The sequence below is a fragment of the Buteo buteo genome, chromosome 12 (assembly GCF_964188355.1).
Source record: "Buteo buteo chromosome 12, bButBut1.hap1.1, whole genome shotgun sequence".
Classification (NCBI taxonomy): domain Eukaryota; kingdom Metazoa; phylum Chordata; class Aves; order Accipitriformes; family Accipitridae; genus Buteo; species Buteo buteo.
The window spans coordinates 10,754,065-10,771,199 of NC_134182.1; the positions used below are offsets into that span (position 1 = coordinate 10,754,065).

Here is a 17,135-nt window from a genome sequence, read left to right on the forward strand (position 1 = left end):
CGCATTGTTTCTTCACAATTTTTCTTTATTTCACGTTTGGCGTCTCCTTGCTATGCGATGTGTTTTGAACTTCTGCATTTACTTCATCTTTACTGATTTTAGAATATTTGCGCAAAGAGTGAAAGTGATGTTGAAAATCAACCTGCTGAGGGTGATCCCAGAAGAGCAGTGTCCACCGCCACCAGGGCACAGTCCTGCAGCATTGAAACATGGCTGAGTGCTCATAACAGGGTCCTCTGACAACCCCAGGCAAGGCAAAGTGATAAATAATCCAGGGTCCATCCAGGGAGTGCAGTCTGGAGCCAGCAGGAGATGAGACTGAAGACATGGCTGCAGCCTAAGTCCAAGGAGGCAGGGGACAGCCACAACTGCAGCATAGCCCAGGCGAGGTGCGGATGCCCAGACTGGAGCTTATCTGGAGCTCCTGGACTGTAGGCAGAGGGTGTGAGTGGAGGCCCCAGGTGAGGCTGCTCAGGGCCATTAAGGCTGGTTGGTGCCCTCAGGGTCATGATGGGGCTGGCTGCGCATCCCCAGCTGGGGTGATCTGTGAGGCTTGTAAGCATATTCTCTCTTCTGTCTTCAGAGTCTGCTACTGAAAATATTGAAGAGCTTAGCATCCAGGGCAGGCAATTACAGAACCCTACAAACCTTCCCACATTTACAAGTACTTTTACCTACTTCCCGCCCACCCCCCCCCCCCCCCTATTTTTATCTGGAGCATATTTCTCACCTTTTTCTCTAAAATTCTGCACAGCTACTTGAAGTGCATGCAGTATATGAAGGATAAAATCTGTGTAATATGGGGTGTGTTACAGTGGCATATTTCCCTTAGCTATGTTCATGGCTCTTATAATCCCATGCTTACTATAGAGGGCAGGATTAAAGTGGAGTTATATAATTGAATTTGTTATTCTGTTTTTCAGAGGCTGTTCTTCAATAGATATATTTCATCTTGATATCCTATGTTGATGTTATAGTAACTCACAGAATTAATTGGCAAGGTTGGCAAAACTTAACAAATTTTGAAATAGTTGGTATGAAGAAATGCATTACCTTGGAGACGCTGCTAGGTGATCACGTAAACTTAAGATAAGGAGAGTTAGAATATGTGCAGTATGTATAACCGAGAACGTATTATTCATTAGAAATAGATGATGGTAGATTAGTCAATACTGGATGAGAAGGAAATAAAGACCCTGTCCTTGTCTTACCTTGCTTAATTTGAATACTAAAATCAACACCCACTTTTGCATAAAGAGCATGTAAATGTCAGACCACCTTAGTATAATGAACTGGACAAGAGCATGACATGCTTGAAAGATCTTGTTGTTATGTAAGCTTGTGTAGCCCATCACAATTTTTTAATGAGTTTCCTTGTAAGAAAATTGTATAAAACCCTCAACCTTTCTTTCTAAAGGTGTGCAGGTATTTGGACACCTGGCACCCTATACTACAGTACAGCAATAAAGACAAGTATCTCGACTCAATGTATTGATTGGCTTATTGCACACCAGGTAAAAGAACCCAGCTTTTGGGACAACATTGATGGAAAATGGCTGAAGAAGCAGAATGGAAAGGTTTCTAGTCTCTTACAGCAAAGACAAAAACAAAATAGTAATTTGTGAATACAGTCAGAGTCTCCTTTTTGTCTTGTCTAAGGAATGTCTTTTTTCTGCTTGACTTGTTTTTCAGAAAACTTTCAAATCAGTGTTATGGAAGAATGTCAGTGGATTATTTACAGATCCTCTAATCTGGTACATACAAACCTATTTTCAGATCTATTAAGCAGCAATCTGATAAGCCTCCCTCTAACAAAAACTTTAGTTTCCTATACCTTTTTCTAACTGCCATGAAAGACTTTCACTCTTTTTAGAACCAGGAAACCAGTTGCCAGTTGTATTGATTATGGATGGAAAAGTCTTTTCTACATGACAGCAAGGTAGGAGGAAATGTATATAGGGAGATCTCCAAATGGTTTCATTGGCTGGTTCCTGGAGAAAATTTGAATTATGTTCTTCAGCTGACCAGATATTTCTCCCTCATTCTGAAGAGTTGTATTTATTTTTCTGGCACATTCTTTTACCCTATTAAGAGAAAGTTTGGGGACATAAATTTTCTGCAACTGAATGGGATGGAAATTACTGCTTCTTGTAATAGCTTGACACCTAAAATTATGCTGAAGATATTGGTGCTCTTTGCTTCTCATAGCACTCAGTAATCTACACATTTCACTTGTTGCATCAGGAAATGGCTACCAGCTGCTCACAATTAGACTGGGGGTTCCATGTATTTATGATAAGAACAGCCATACTGGATCAAATGAGACTTTCATCTAGCGTAGTATCCTCTCTGATAGTTACCAGAAGCTGGTGTTAAGAAGCATGATCTTTCTGTGATATACTTTTCTAGATTCCAGTTATTTATGTGTTTGGAACTACTGGGGCCAAACTCTGGGGTTTCATCTGACTTGTCATGTTTGGTGTCCGCATATGGAATTAATCTAACTCATTTTTTACTGCACTTTAAAAAAAGGGTATTTTTCTATATACTTGAAGTGTATAGAAAATGTACTTTTTCATTCTTTCAAGTTTGCTTTCTGATAATTTCCTGGGTGTTCTCTCCTTCTTATATTGTGAGAAATAATGAATATTCATTCTGTAAGCCATTCATGATTTTATAGACATGTATTCCCTTCATCTTAGTCATCTCTTTCCAAAATGAAGTCTTTTTTTTTATTATTCTCTTTTCATTTGTATCTTTGCTTATTCTACTCACTCTGTGACCTCTTTTATTTTAGAGAGGGTAACCATATATACAAATTGCGCAAAATGTTGATACACAATCGATTTTTGTGACAGAGTGACATTTTCTGTATAATTTTCAGTTCTTTTGCTAATAATTCCAGTACTCGTATTGCCTTTTTAACTGCCTCAGAGCTTTCAAATGATTTTTAGGGGGAATGGAGCAGCTTTAACAGCTCCTTTCTTGAGTGATAAAAGCTAATTTTGGACATATCACTGTCTACCTATAGTCAGCATTGGTTTTCCTCAGGCATTAAGTTTGTACTTCTTGATGTAGAAATTATTTTGACTTTTTGATCATCCATTTGGTTCAGTATATGAGCTATTTCCAGATGTTGCTGACCTAAAGAAATGTAGAAGAATCATGAAGCATGATTTTTCTTTGCAAAAAAAATTACTAATCTTTTCCAATATATCAAACTTGTGCTTTTGTTTCTATTAATTTGCTCTGTACAGAAAAAGGCTACTAGTCTAGATCTCGGAAGCTTCCTTACAGCTTTTTGAGGAGATTGATGTAACTTTTAGAGTTTTATTCCTCTTCTACTGAGGTTGACTTAAGTAATTAATAACTCAGTAATTTGATATTTCAGTTCATCTAGAACTCGACTCATGTGTAGTCACTTTTCAACAGATGAGATTTTGCTAAAAACCTTTTCCTTCCGACATTTTGGTTTGAAACCAGTCTTGAAAATCATTCTTAATATAGAATGGTTACACCTCTTTCATAGTGAACAGCTGTGAAATACTTTGCAATCTCTGTTGTGGTTCTACCTTTCCTGAATGCTACACAGAATCGTAGAAGCATTCGTTGGTCATCTGCTCCAGCTCAAAGCAGGATTGCTGTCAGCACTAGATCCAGTCAGTTATGATTTTGTCTGGATGAATCTTGATACCTCTGGGGATGGAGATTCCACATCCCCTCTAGGCAACCTGTACTGATGCTGCACTTCCCTCTTAGTGAAAAGTTCTCAATCTGCTAATCATACCACTTAATTATTTATTGCCCTCACTGAATCTCTGGTAGCCTTCCTTTGTTTCTGACATTTGAAAAAAAAATTTTTTTTTCCTTCATGCCTTAAGCATGTTTCTCGTTAAAAGCTGAATTTGTATTGCCTTATTCTGCTTTTAAAATTTGGTGGTGGTTATCCTGTCTTATTTAACTTCCTTATTTTGATGTGATTTCCACTTTTTGAAGATGGCTTTTTGCATGTAATGCTTTCCTTCATGTGGTAGCTTTTGGAGTAACTTTAAAGTCTTTTGGGGTAACTTTAAAGTCTTTTGGGGTATGAGTTATATGTTTGTTGAGTACCAATGAGTTACCTTTATGTAATACTTGCTGTTGTGTAATCTGGGTATGCTATGATCACTAACACAAAATGTAGGTATTTGTCTTCATTTAGGATTACACTCAGAGTTGCTTTTCACATGTGAGTTCTCTGATGAATGGCTGTGATGCATGACTGGGTGTCTTATAATAAACCAAATATCTAGATCATATCCAGTCTAAAAGGGAGTAACTTGAAAATCCTTGTTGCTGTGTTTTCTGCTATTGTCGTCTCTTAACTCAGCTTTTTGTACTTGCTGTTGTCTTTCCTGTTGTTTATAAAATAGTTTCCTTGCCTTTTTAATATCTTCATCTTCCTGAAGAATGTAGCTGATACGTCAGTAATAGATCTCTATCATGAAAGCATATTGAAGAGGTTTTATTGGACTACAGAATCCTTTTGTGAGGAAGGAGTAGGAATATGTGCTTCTCTAACTTTCATTCAGTGTTTTCTGCACTGAGAATTTACTATTAGATGTCGGAATACTCTACCTTGTATTAATAAAGCTTGGAGCTTTGTTGTAGACTGCAGGGTGTGATAGTAACATTTATATGCAGTGGAACTTCCAAGTAGCTTTGTCTCTAATGCCACAGGACTCTCCTGTTGTTTCAGCTTTGCTTAACTTGTAGGTTTAAGGTGAAAAAGACAACTGTTAAGAGAAACTTTTGTTCTGGTAGCTAATTAAAAGCAAAATACTACATAATAGTACTTATACTACATAGTACTAAATTGAACTACAGCTGTTGATGTTGTACATAAATAACAAGTTTTGAATCACTGTACTTTTTCGTATTTGTAAATATTTGCACTGAAAAGAATACACTGACCCAAAGAAAATTACTTATAACAGAGTTTGTTTGCTGCCATCTCTGTATTCCCCAGAACACTTGAGTTAGAAAAGTTAGGTTTTGTTTCTTGATTATGAATCCTAAACCTTTTGCCAATTCACATCTGCATCTTTGTGTTGCTTTGACTCCCTGTTCTCATCTATGTTGTGCATTGACTGATGTCCTCCATTCATTTCCCCATCCCTGTGCCACTGCCCTTTCCCTGTAGTCAGTTTTTCCACCATGTCAGAAAGTGATGAATATATAGAGAATGGGGTTTTTTTCTGTCTTTCAGAGGTTTGAAATTGAGATAGCTTTTCAGGAGCCCTTTAGTCTTGCACAAGATGTGAGACAAGTACTCCCAGATCATGGCCCAGGCATAACAAAGGATGCCTCAGGTCCTTCCAAATAGCAATGCTACCCATTCAGGGAGTAAGAGAGGACCTTTATATCCCACCACTGAAGTGGAATGCTTGGATCCCAGCTGAACCAAGAAAAGAGGGAGAGGGTTTCAGGTACTGAGTTGTTGGGTCACATCCTTCTGTAAAGGAAGAGAAAATTTATTTTCGATGAGTAATCAGAAAGGAAATCTTTCAACTTTGCTTCATTCTTATTTAACTAATATTTTCACTAAGATAAACAAACATAAGGTGTGAACAAAAAAGTGCAAAACTTGACCTTTGAAAATGATAGTGTTTTGCAGTCACTGTGATTCAGAAAAGTACTGTTTGTTTTAACAGAAGTCACCATTTATACAGTGCAATTTTATAATTATTCTTTGCATTTTTCTCTCTCCAGATGGTAAATATTGCCACACTGTTTACTCAATTCTTTTTTCCTTTTGTTTTGAAAGAACAGGACTTTTAAACTTTATTTAAAAATTGGATAGTTACACCCTGTTTAATATTTCTCTTTTTTCTCTCTCTCAAAAAATTAAAAAAGTATGTGTTACACAGGCTGATTTTTTTCTGTTCCATTTTAAGTTTTCTCCTCCCGAACTCATACTCCCATTCCTGTTGCTAATGAATGTATCCTCTAAAAATAGATATGTTCATCATTCTATAATATTTTGTATCTTTCTAGATTGGAGGCCAGTGTAATTGTAAGAGACATGTGTCTGGCAGACAATGCAATCAGTGCCAGGAAGGATTCTACAATCTACAACAGTCAAACCCTGATGGCTGCAGTCCCTGTAACTGTAATACCTCTGGGACAGTCAATGGAGATATTACCTGTCACCAAAATTCAGGCCAGTGCAAGTGCAAAGCAAATGTTATTGGTATGTGTAATGCAAGAGTTTGGAGCCATTTTTCTTGTTTTCTCTGGAAATAAAACACGCTTGGTTTCTAAATGAAAAGTATAGTAAACTTCTTTGCTGAAGGCAGATTATAAAAATGAATGAAATTAACTGTTGAAAAAGTATTAATTTAATAATTCTATCAAACTACAGCTTGAAGCTTAGTTTAATCAACCCTTTAGAAGTTTCTTTATGGCATAGCTACATTAGCTTACATAGCTCCACACTAATAAGTCACAGAAATAATGTAATTTGCTTACTGCATAGATGTTTCTTTTAGGAAATTAACACTTTTTCAAAATGTTTTATACTTAATGAGTTCTAAGCAAATCGTTTCCATGCTAGTTTTCTTAATAGACCAAAATAAATGGATTTTTTTCTCAAAATATTCTGTGCTACAGGGTCCTTTGTGATAAATCTATCCATTTTTTTCTATTATATTTCTTTGAACTGTTCCTATGAAATGCAAAATAAGTCAACATAATTCCACAGATCATGTACATAGCTAGGGTTAGTTATCAAGGGCCACATAATTTTAATTTTGTAATTCAATGCCAAGCTGATTATAATAAACTGCTACCTTCTGTGTTATTTATCATTTTTTTTACAAGACGTGCTTTTTTGTTTGTTACTCCCACAGGTATTTTTCAGAAATTAGATTTGATTATAGCAATTTATTACTTCCAGCATATTTGAGGGGAGCCACAGCCACATAAGGACAAAATTTATCAAGTGCCCAAAATACACAGTATATGTAATACACTTTGAAATGTTGATGTATGGGAATATTATGCAAGGAGAATTTCCTGATAAAGTGAGCCTTGCATGGTAACCGTACATGTCTCAGACTATACATATATCTCAAAAAAAAAAAAAAAAAAAAAAGAGGTCCTTTTCTGCTTTGTTATTAACACAATTAGTAATCTATTTTTTTTTAGCTAAGCATGGTTGTGGGTTGTATTAACAATGGTCAAGTATATTTTAATTTATGACTCACTGACTTGTGAATATTGACTTACTTGTAATATTGTGAGTCTCTGTTTCTTCTAATTTCCAAAAGCAAATACAAAATAAAAACAAATAATGAAAATAACTCTAAACAGACCTAAGCCTGAACAGTTTCTGTCCTCTTTCCTGTGGAATGCCAAGTACCTATGTTTTCCATACGATAAAAAGGGTGCCAAGAGTAAAAAGTAACCTCTGTGCACCTTAGACCCACTCTGTACATTCAATAAAAGGGACTTCAGAGCACTCTTAATTATACATCCTTTGCCTACATTTCACATTTGCATCTGTGAAAACCTTTGTTAACTCAGTGGGAGTTTGGTATACAAGAAATGCACAGTCTGGTTCTCACGTATTTGATTGTCAACATATTATTTTAAATATTTTCTCCTTTTGATGAAAACAATAAAAATTATTTTTATTTTCACTGAAATAATAATACAAAAAATGTGTAAATCTGTGCTTTCTGGAAATTTATCTATAACTATGGTGGGGCGCTGTAGGTATGCAAACGTTTGTTTGCACAATAAAGACCTAATTCTTTCCAGACTGGATTCTCTTTTTTCTTTTCCAAACCAGTTGTAAATAAGCTTCTGTATATTGGAACGTGTGCAGCAAACTTTAACAAAGGGCTTTCCTCTTTGGATTTCTAAATTGGTTTTTAGAGCAATCTGTCTATTGCCATTTTATCTATTTAAACAAACACGATAACAGAAAAATGCAACTATGGACTGCAGTGTTATGAAACATGAACTGTTAGAGTTAACACAACTGTTAAATCTTACTAATGATTCTATCACCAGTAAAATACATTAGCACCAATAATTTTATTAAAGTAGGTCATTCATCTAGAATAAAAAGGTAGAAGAATGTGAATTAAATGCCAAGCGTGCTAACTCCCCTGTACTTGTTAACATTGAATGTGATGCCCTGTAGGCCTTCCTCAGTATCGTTAGGAATAGATTACCTGTCAGGAATATGTATGGCATATTCAAATAAGCACTGCGCATATTTTTAAAACTGATATGATATGAATCCATGTAGACCAATTTTAATAGTTCAAAATGAGTCATAATTCTTGTTAACAATACAGTTATTTTTAAAATTTGCAGCAATAGTGGTCCTTTTTTATTTTCCTTATTGAAATTAAATGATATGCCTTAGGTGAGTCATTCATCACTGTTAAAGGAACTTGCCTTCTGTTGGAGTTTTTGAGTTTTTATCCATATGTATAATGCATTTCCTACCATTTTTAGTTTTATTTTTCTACATGTAAGTTGCGAGATATATTTTTGTATGGTTTTGTATTTAAGTGATGACAATGCTTTGCTAGAACATTGTATTTATATTTTTCTGTATGCAACAATTAAGCGATGGCTTCACAGTGAAGGATTTTCCCATTGCAAGGGAAAATACATAACTGTGAATTTGCATTTTTCATATAATAATCTCGTTTGCTTTCTTGTAATGTACATTTTATAAACTAAAATACAAATGCCATCCCTTGGGGCAGGGATAAAGCAAGCGATGACTTGGAAAACAAAGCTAATAAAACTACAGGATGAAGCATGAAGAAAACAGTTTAGATTTTAATGTACTGCAGAAGTTAACTAAATCATATGTTTAGATAAAAATATTTCATTTTGGTTTATGGAAAATATTTTCTGCTTTCAGTAAGGGCTAACAATAAACACTAACATAAATGTAAGCAATGTTACAACTGAAGTACAGTGTTAAGTCATTCATCGTAATTAGTCTTAACTTGTGTTGTCCTGGAGTATATTTAATGTTTTTAATATAATATATAAATCTGTTATCAGAACAGATTGAGACCCCAGTGCAATTCCCTGTATATTGCATTTCTACGATACAGGGTGAAGAGTTCACGTAAGCATTGATTGTGCAACAGGTGCTGTTCTGGGCAACAAAGAGATTAATTCTGGTTTGTCTTAGAAATGTTACAAAGAATCTCTTGCAGAAGTATCTTAAATTGTATTGAGAAGCCAACAGAAACTCATCGCTTCTGAAACAAATTGGAAAAGTAAACAGATTTTTGGGATGCCACTGTTATTCAATTGATCTGTGCAGCCCTGTCATTCCTGTTAATTATGCTGGTGAAGAATATTAGTCCTTTCCTTTCTCTCTTTTTTTTTTTTCCAAGTGTAGTATACTTATCCCTTTTAAAAATTGAAATTAATAGCTTTTCAGCTTTTTTTTATTAATACCTTTTCTCTTTCCAGGTCTTAGGTGTGATAGCTGCAATTTTGGATTTAAAGCGCTCAGATATTCTAATGAAGATGGATGTGAGCCTTGTTGGTGCAACAGCCATGGCTCAGTGAACCAATTCTGCAACCCTCTCTCTGGGCAGTGCAATTGTAAAGAACGAGTGAAAGGGCTTCGCTGTGACACCTGCATGGACAACTTTTATGGGCTGGATGTAGCTGGTTGTAAGGCTTGTGAATGTAACGTTGCAGGGTCGTTTTCTGGAATCGTGTGCAATGCGAAGACGGGGCAATGTGCCTGTAGACCAAATATTGGAGGAAGACAATGTGACGAATGCCTAGATGGCTACCACAAAGTACAAGAAAATCATTCCTTTGTTTGTCTGCCATGTAACTGTGATAAGGCAGGTACAGTAAACGGCTCTCTGCTTTGTGACAAATCAACAGGACAGTGTCCTTGCAAAGCTGGTGTAACTGGCCTTCAGTGTAGTCAGTGCGTGCTTCATACGTACAACCTTAACATGAGCAACCTCCTCGGCTGCCAGCGTTGTGACTGTGATGCTCTGGGCACATTGGCAGGAACAGTTTGTGACCACGTTTCTGGACAGTGTGTCTGTTTGCCTCAGCGTCAGGGGAGAAGGTGTAATGAGTGTAAACCAGGTAAGGAAATTGGAAGACAACCTATTTGATGTACTAAGTTTTGCTTTCTTGGTTATGATCATAGTTCCTACAGTTTTTAATAGGTGTTTAGACAGCTTCATGTCTGATATGTCTCTGGCTTATGTTATTAATTATTTTTCCATTTCTTCCTAACTGTACGAGCAAGAAGGAAGTATTCACATTCTGACCGCCATCAAATATTTATTCTGTTGCCAGAGGTTGTATAATTTGTGTTATTACTGCAGTATAGTTTGTGTTATTACTGCAGTTTCAACATGTCCAAAATAAGGTTAGGCCTAGTTCTTCTAGATATTGAGAAAAATATACAAATCCTCAATGGCCCAGTCACTGAATAAGAGATAAACTAGCATAGTTTGATGAACAGCAGCTATCTTTGTAATGAAAAATGTGGACTTGGAAGGCAGAGTGCAAGTTCTTCAGGAAGGGTACCTCGTGCATAAAGCTGAGCATGGTGGGAGGCACAGAGATGGTTGCTTATACTTTGATGAGACTGGCAAACATGCCACTTAAAAAGCATTCACCTGCCTTGCTGTGTTGAGGATGTGCTGGCTTTCACGAGGACTGCTTGCAGTTCGGCCCTACAAGTGGCTGATACTGCAGTTGCTACGTATCAGTTCAAGATTTCGTACCATATTACTGTAAATAGAGTGTAAATGTGCATTGTAAGTGGGAAGCTCTGTAGTTATATTTTAATGTTTTTGTTTTAAAAGGTAGGTGGGTAAAGTAAAACTATAGGTAATAGTAACCTACCCTTAGTAGTAATATTAAACAGATAGATTTAGTTCAAGTTAAATACATATGCAATTTATTAAAGTAGCAGGTCACATTAAAAGGTACATTATAGCTCCATTGGTTTTAATATGCCATTCAATAATTTGAACAGAGGTTAAAAAAGCTGCTTAACCTCCATTAAGTATTTTTAAAAATACTTTCATTTAAATTATTTTAGGTACATATACTAATAAATAAGGCAGCGTTCTGTTTTTCTTAGTTCCTCCTCCAGTGCTATTTGACCTGCTAACCCTCTACATCAGCCACTTAATCAGAGATCGGCAGAGGAGTGATGTCAAGGCTTCCTGAGTCAGTGACCGCCCTTGTCCTTGAAAAAGAAAGGCCAGGGTTTATGCAGAACTAAATGGTTTAAAAAGGTTTAATTGATAGTACGAACAGACTGGTTTGTAGAAAAGCTTGCATGGCACTCAGAGGAATACTTCCAGAATAGTTCCTGTTAAAACAAAACAAAACAAAAAAATCTTGCTGTAAGAATTATTTTTAAATTTTCTAAGTAATAAGTATAAGCATGTATGTGCTGAACGCTGAGCTCTCTTCTGCAGGTGAAAGTGTAAAACCTTATCCTTGTAAAAGCATTGTGCCGCTCTTAGCGTAGCACAGTGTACTACGGTATTTTCACTGACATTTTAGTGTTGATCCCAGTGTGAGCTCATTTAGACATTTAATATATCTAACTTTTATATAAATATTCTTTGTTAGTATGTTCCAAAGGAGAGTTTTCCATAAAATAGGGGTGAGTATAACCTTCTGGGAATACTGATATTAAGTTGTAGAAGTATGGGCTAATTAAAAGCACACAATTCATTAGTTAAAACTGGCAGACTTCTTAGGCTGTTGGGACATCTGAGGATACTGAGGACTTCTTAGGCTGTTGGGACATCTCAACTCTGTGGTGAGAGTTTCCTTAGTGGAATACAGGTCATATATCTTTGTTTGTTTGTTTATTCTGTGTAATTATAAGTCTGGTCTGTTATAGATAGTGGTATTTAAAATAACATTCCATTGTAGCATATCTTCTGTGAGCTTTGATAAAATTTGAGAGGTTTCCAAAAGTTACCAAAATCTTAATGCAGGAAGAGTTGCCAATGGAGAAAATTCAAGCTGGATATAACTCTGGGAAATTATTTTATCATGAGATTTTTAAAACCCCCCCACAACTCTTTCTAGAGCATTTGGCCATGCGTTTTATCTATTAGGCTGTATCCATGACCTCCTGTCTTCTAGTTTCTTCTCATACAAGTAACATTTTTGGTAGATTTCTGTACATTTAAATTTTTTTAAAACTAATGGTGTATGCAAAGAGAGGAGCACTTGATTCTAACATGAAACCAAATGAAAGAGTAGTTTTATCTTGTATATAAACATGCTTTTGAGATGTCCTGGGTTGCAGTGGTAGAAAACGGATCTTTCCAGCCCCCAAATAGTTGTGAAGTTTGTCCCTACCTCATTCCAGGACTGTGTTGCTACACCGACTGGGATCTGTGCTGCCACACCAACTGGGTTCTGTGCCATATAAATCCTGTTCAACACTGGTCTTCAATCCTGTTCCAAGAGCAGCAAAGCTGTAAAGAAAAAAACCCAAACATTTTGTTAAGTTCTTTACTCAGTGACCACAGCTTTTCATGGAGAGGATACATAGTATTGAAAACATGTAAACCAGCACGTAGGATGTGTGGCAGGGCACCAATACTGAGTTTCTGTGTACATACTACCTCTCTTCTTGGCCAGAAGTATGTGAAGTTTGTTGTGACAACGTTGTCGGTATTGTTAACAGTGCATCTTGAAGCACAGACTGTGGTTAAGAAACAAGCATTACCGCCATAGTTGGGAAGCACGTAAAAGTGCTAAGGAATTGTTTGGGTGTTCCCTTTCCATGAGCTATACAGTGGGAGAAAGAGTAAGAGGATGATTAAAAAAGGAAGCTGAATACTTTGCTATGACTTTCATTCTTCCTTTTGAAGAGTATGTTTGATTGACAAATGTGATCAGTTATGGTTGAATTGGAAAAAAATCTGAAAAAGAATAAGCATAATACTAGTTATATATGTAGATCTTGTAGAGATTTGCAGCGGCTGTCTTAAAATTGGAAATTGGCTCTATTACACAACAGTGGATCCTTCATAAAGCAACTTTTATGAGCCCTTCTAACCTTGCTGTAAATTAAGCTTGCATTAAGTTGTTTCTTACTCTTTCCTGCCAAATTCTAGGTGGTGGAAGTAAATAATAATAATGGTTATGACAAACAGTATGAATTTGTAATCCAGTGTCTCTTCGCTTTTTGTCTACATTTAATCATGTTAATTTACTTATAAATTAGTTGGGGGAAGGACTTTCTCCATTTTCCTATCCCTCACTTTTGCTTTAAAAAGAAAAAATTATTTCTACTTGCTACTTCTGAAAAAAAATAACAATGGTGGTAGTATCCAGAAACTTAGTTAAACTTTTAGAGCATTCCTAAAAGACTATTATAAAAAAAATATCATACCAAATGCTTCCCTGCTCTACACTGGTTTTAGGCGGTATGACATTAGGAGAACCAGGATGTTTAACATTAAGGTATAGGTTCTTTCTAATTATGAATTTCATTGCTATGACAAAACCAATGTATGCTGTAGTGATCAATCCTGCTCAGCCAAAATGAATTTGTTTTCTAGAGATGTGCTTATTTACCCACTGTATTCTTTTCTTAGACATTATTTTCATGCAAAATTTCAGATGGACAAGGATCTGTTTTAGCCTGAGTGCTTATCATTTACTGCAACTATAAACTGGGTCCTGAAGAAGTGCTTTGACCTTCTGCAGGAGTCCAGGCTTAAACTTGTTTCCTATCTTCCTGTTATGTTGAGTGGAGTCGTTCATTGTGCTCAAGAGTGACATTGCTGGGAAATGGTCTCCTCTATTTATGCACAGGATGGGCACTGTACTGTGCAGACAACTGCAGTAGGAGATAATACATGCTGCCTCACTAATAACTTCAAGCTATTCAGTCTCTGTGGTGGCTTAGTTCGGGGCCTCTCTGGAATAAAGTGCCAACAGGATGGTTTTTTATGATGCGAATGTATGTTAACTGGAGACTGATATCACTTCACTGTCCACTTGAGATTTATCTCACTGAGGACCAGAGGCTAAACTTGAACAAAGATTTGAGCAGTAAAATTCTAATGTTTTCAATTTGTTTAGTTCCTCTGCTATTTGGATATGAGCTCACAGCGCAACACTGCTGCAAAGACAGAGAATACCACCCTAGGGGTGTATATATAAAGCTATCTCTTGTAGGGCAAAATAAATAATAAGGCATTGGGCAACATGACATGTTACAATACAATTTTGGGCTCTTCATTATAAAGCAGGACATCAGGAAGTTATTGGACACCGAAAAGGATTCGGTAACTGAGAACATGACTAAGAAGAAACTGATTGAACTTTACCTGGAGAGACAGGGAAAGTGTCTGAGAAGTCTATGTAAATGCAGCATATCTCAGTAACGGCTGAAATTCTTCTATTGAAGTTGTGCAATAATAATGAATAGTAATCAGCTGACAGAGATAGAAACTCCTATCAATGGCCCTGTCTTAGGATTGATGTTCAAAGATAGGTACTTGCAGTTGACTAGTGCCAGTTAATAGTGTGTCACCATCATCATTTGCAGGACTCTCATACATTGCTACATTTTTAATCAACTGTACCACTCCAATAAAAAAAAAGAGAAGAGCAATTTGTGTGAAAAAACCAATTAAATGTCCATTAATGATTAGGTAAAAATATAAAATCATTTTGGAAAATTATGTAATTATATTTCTTACTGGTATGCCATTACTTGAATTATCTTCTGATCAGACATATAGAAAAGAAATTAGTAAGAAGGGAAGAAGTCCATACATAGCAAAATAGATTATGCAAGTGGTACAGCATCATTAAAAAAATGTGTATAAAAGCTCTTTTGTTTGGAATTTCAGGTGAGGCTGTGAATAATGGGTAAGTTCTTCAATGGCCAGATTAGAGGTGTATAAACTCTATCTAACTGTATTTATCAGTAAGTTGTTAGAGACTTGCATAGATAAAGATTGCTTGTGAGGACAATAGGATGAAAGATAGTATATACTGTTGGGAAGGTGAGGTGAATGCTCCGGTTCATAATTGGAAATAATACAGGAACAGAGGGATAGGACTTATAATGAAAACTTTTTAATAGCACATAAGTAACTTTTTAAAATCAGTTTATTAGTTTCTGTAGAAGTATTTGTGTAGGATACAAGCTCTATGTTGAGGAAGAGTAAAATAAAATTTTACGTAGACCTGGGAATGCTCATCGAATGCAGTTTTTCCATCCAAGAAACATCATCATGTTTCAAGGATTAAGCCAACCACTGGTTGAGAGAGAGACTTTAAGAAAATATGTGCATTTCTTGTGTTTTGCAGCTGGCCATTGTCAGAGATGAGATACCAGACAAGAACGGACAAATGTCTATTCTCATGTGTTATTTTTGTTTCTGCTGCTTGTGGTGCATTCATTACTACCTCTCATGTCCTTGGATCTTTACTTGCCCCGCAGACACATTAATGTACTCCCCCTATTTTGCATTTGCTCTGTCTAAAATAAAGTCTGAACAGAGAGAATAAAGAATCAGAGTTGGCAACTGGAGGATGAATAATAGCTTTACAAAGGGCCCATGAGAAGATTTAGATACTCAGCTCTGCAGGAGGACTATATTGCTTTGGGTTGACGTGTGTGTTACCTAAGCTTTGGTTCTGTTGTTTCATCCCCGGTTATGCACAAGTTGTTAATAACCTTACTGTGTTCACTTTTTTGTATATTGTCTATTCTCAAAAACGCTTTCTTTTCCAGGTTTTTATTTTTCTCCATCGAGTGTCACGGGCTGTCTGCCATGCCTGTGCCACGTAACTGGTTCAGTGAATCAGATCTGTGATAAACTAACTGGCCAATGTATTTGCCAAGATGCCTCTGTAACAGGACAGACATGTGAACGTTGCAAAGAACTTTATTTTGGATTTGACTCTGTCACAGGGAGGTGAGTCTTTCTTTTTTACAGGTCACTTATAACCTCCTCGTTACATTTTTCTCATAGTAGCTCATTTGAAAACTTAGTGACAATGAAAAGATGCACTGTGGTTACATTAATACTTCTTTGACTTCACGTGTGCACTCTGATTTACCTGTGGTACGTCATACAACCCTCTGTGCTCCCACGAGCTGAAGGAGATAGAAGTTTTGCCACGGATTTAAGTAGCAACAACATGAAAGCTGTATAATGCTAATGCTATCTAATGTTATAGCTATTTGGTAATTGTTTTCTTTACGTGTCCTCTTCTTCAGTAAGATGTGTTTGTTTCTGAGGTGTTAATCATTGATTATTAAAATGCACATAATGTGCCATTCTTATAACCAGTGAATGCTTTTGAAGATCTCAGGAAGATATTTCAATGCAGGGAAAAAAAAAAAAAAGTAAAAAATTACAGATATCTCTGTCTTTCCAAATTTCTTTTAGCAGCAGCAGTAGAAATATGCACAGCACCTTTCCTCTTGAAAATCTGTTTTTCTGAAGCAGTGTATTCTTTTTCAGCATTTAGTTATGTGCCACAGGGTAAATTGTTTATCTAATGTAGCCTGGGGCATCTAGGTACACTAAAATTATATGGATATATTCCCTGGAATGTAAGGGGGAAAATGTATTTATAGGTAGTGCATTGTTATTCCAACTATTGCTCTATCTTTCTTTTCCAGGATCATCTTTCTTGCTTAATCCCCACAATCTCAATTTCCTTTTAAATATTGTCCAGAAAGATTGCACAGCTCTAATGCTATTGTAGCTTCATGCAGACTGATGGTGTTAAATTGTTTTGTTATATTTAGTATTTTTGCCTTTAAAAAAAACCCCACAGGCAGAAGCAAAACCTGTACAACATTCCCCTCCCCATGCTCCTTTTGCCCAGCTGGTGTGGGGTAGACATGCTTTTAGGCAGTGATTATCAGTGTCGCCTTGCATACATTTGACATTATTCTGCAGATTTTTCACTTTAACTTTTATGTTACTGTCACTCATTAGGAGATTTTTAAAATTATTTTTTACTGTTGTGGGTCACAGAGGCATCTGCTAATGGCCATAAAGTAATCTGTAGGAATAAGGACTTCCTATTTTCACTTCCTGTCATTTCTAATGGTAAGG

The 17,135-nt window shown here is 36.2% G+C and overlaps 1 protein-coding gene across 1 annotated transcript in view; it reads left to right on the top strand.

Annotated features, from left to right (window-relative positions):
• Nucleotides 1–17,135, top strand: part of USH2A (usherin) — a 392,565-nt gene that overhangs the window by 61,957 nt on the left and 313,473 nt on the right. The window contains exons 11-13 of the mRNA XM_075042640.1: nt 6,037–6,232; nt 9,496–10,137; nt 15,797–15,980. Coding sequence (XP_074898741.1) covers nt 6,037–6,232; nt 9,496–10,137; nt 15,797–15,980 — 1,022 coding nt within the window. The remainder of the gene's footprint in view (nt 1–6,036; nt 6,233–9,495; nt 10,138–15,796; nt 15,981–17,135) is intronic.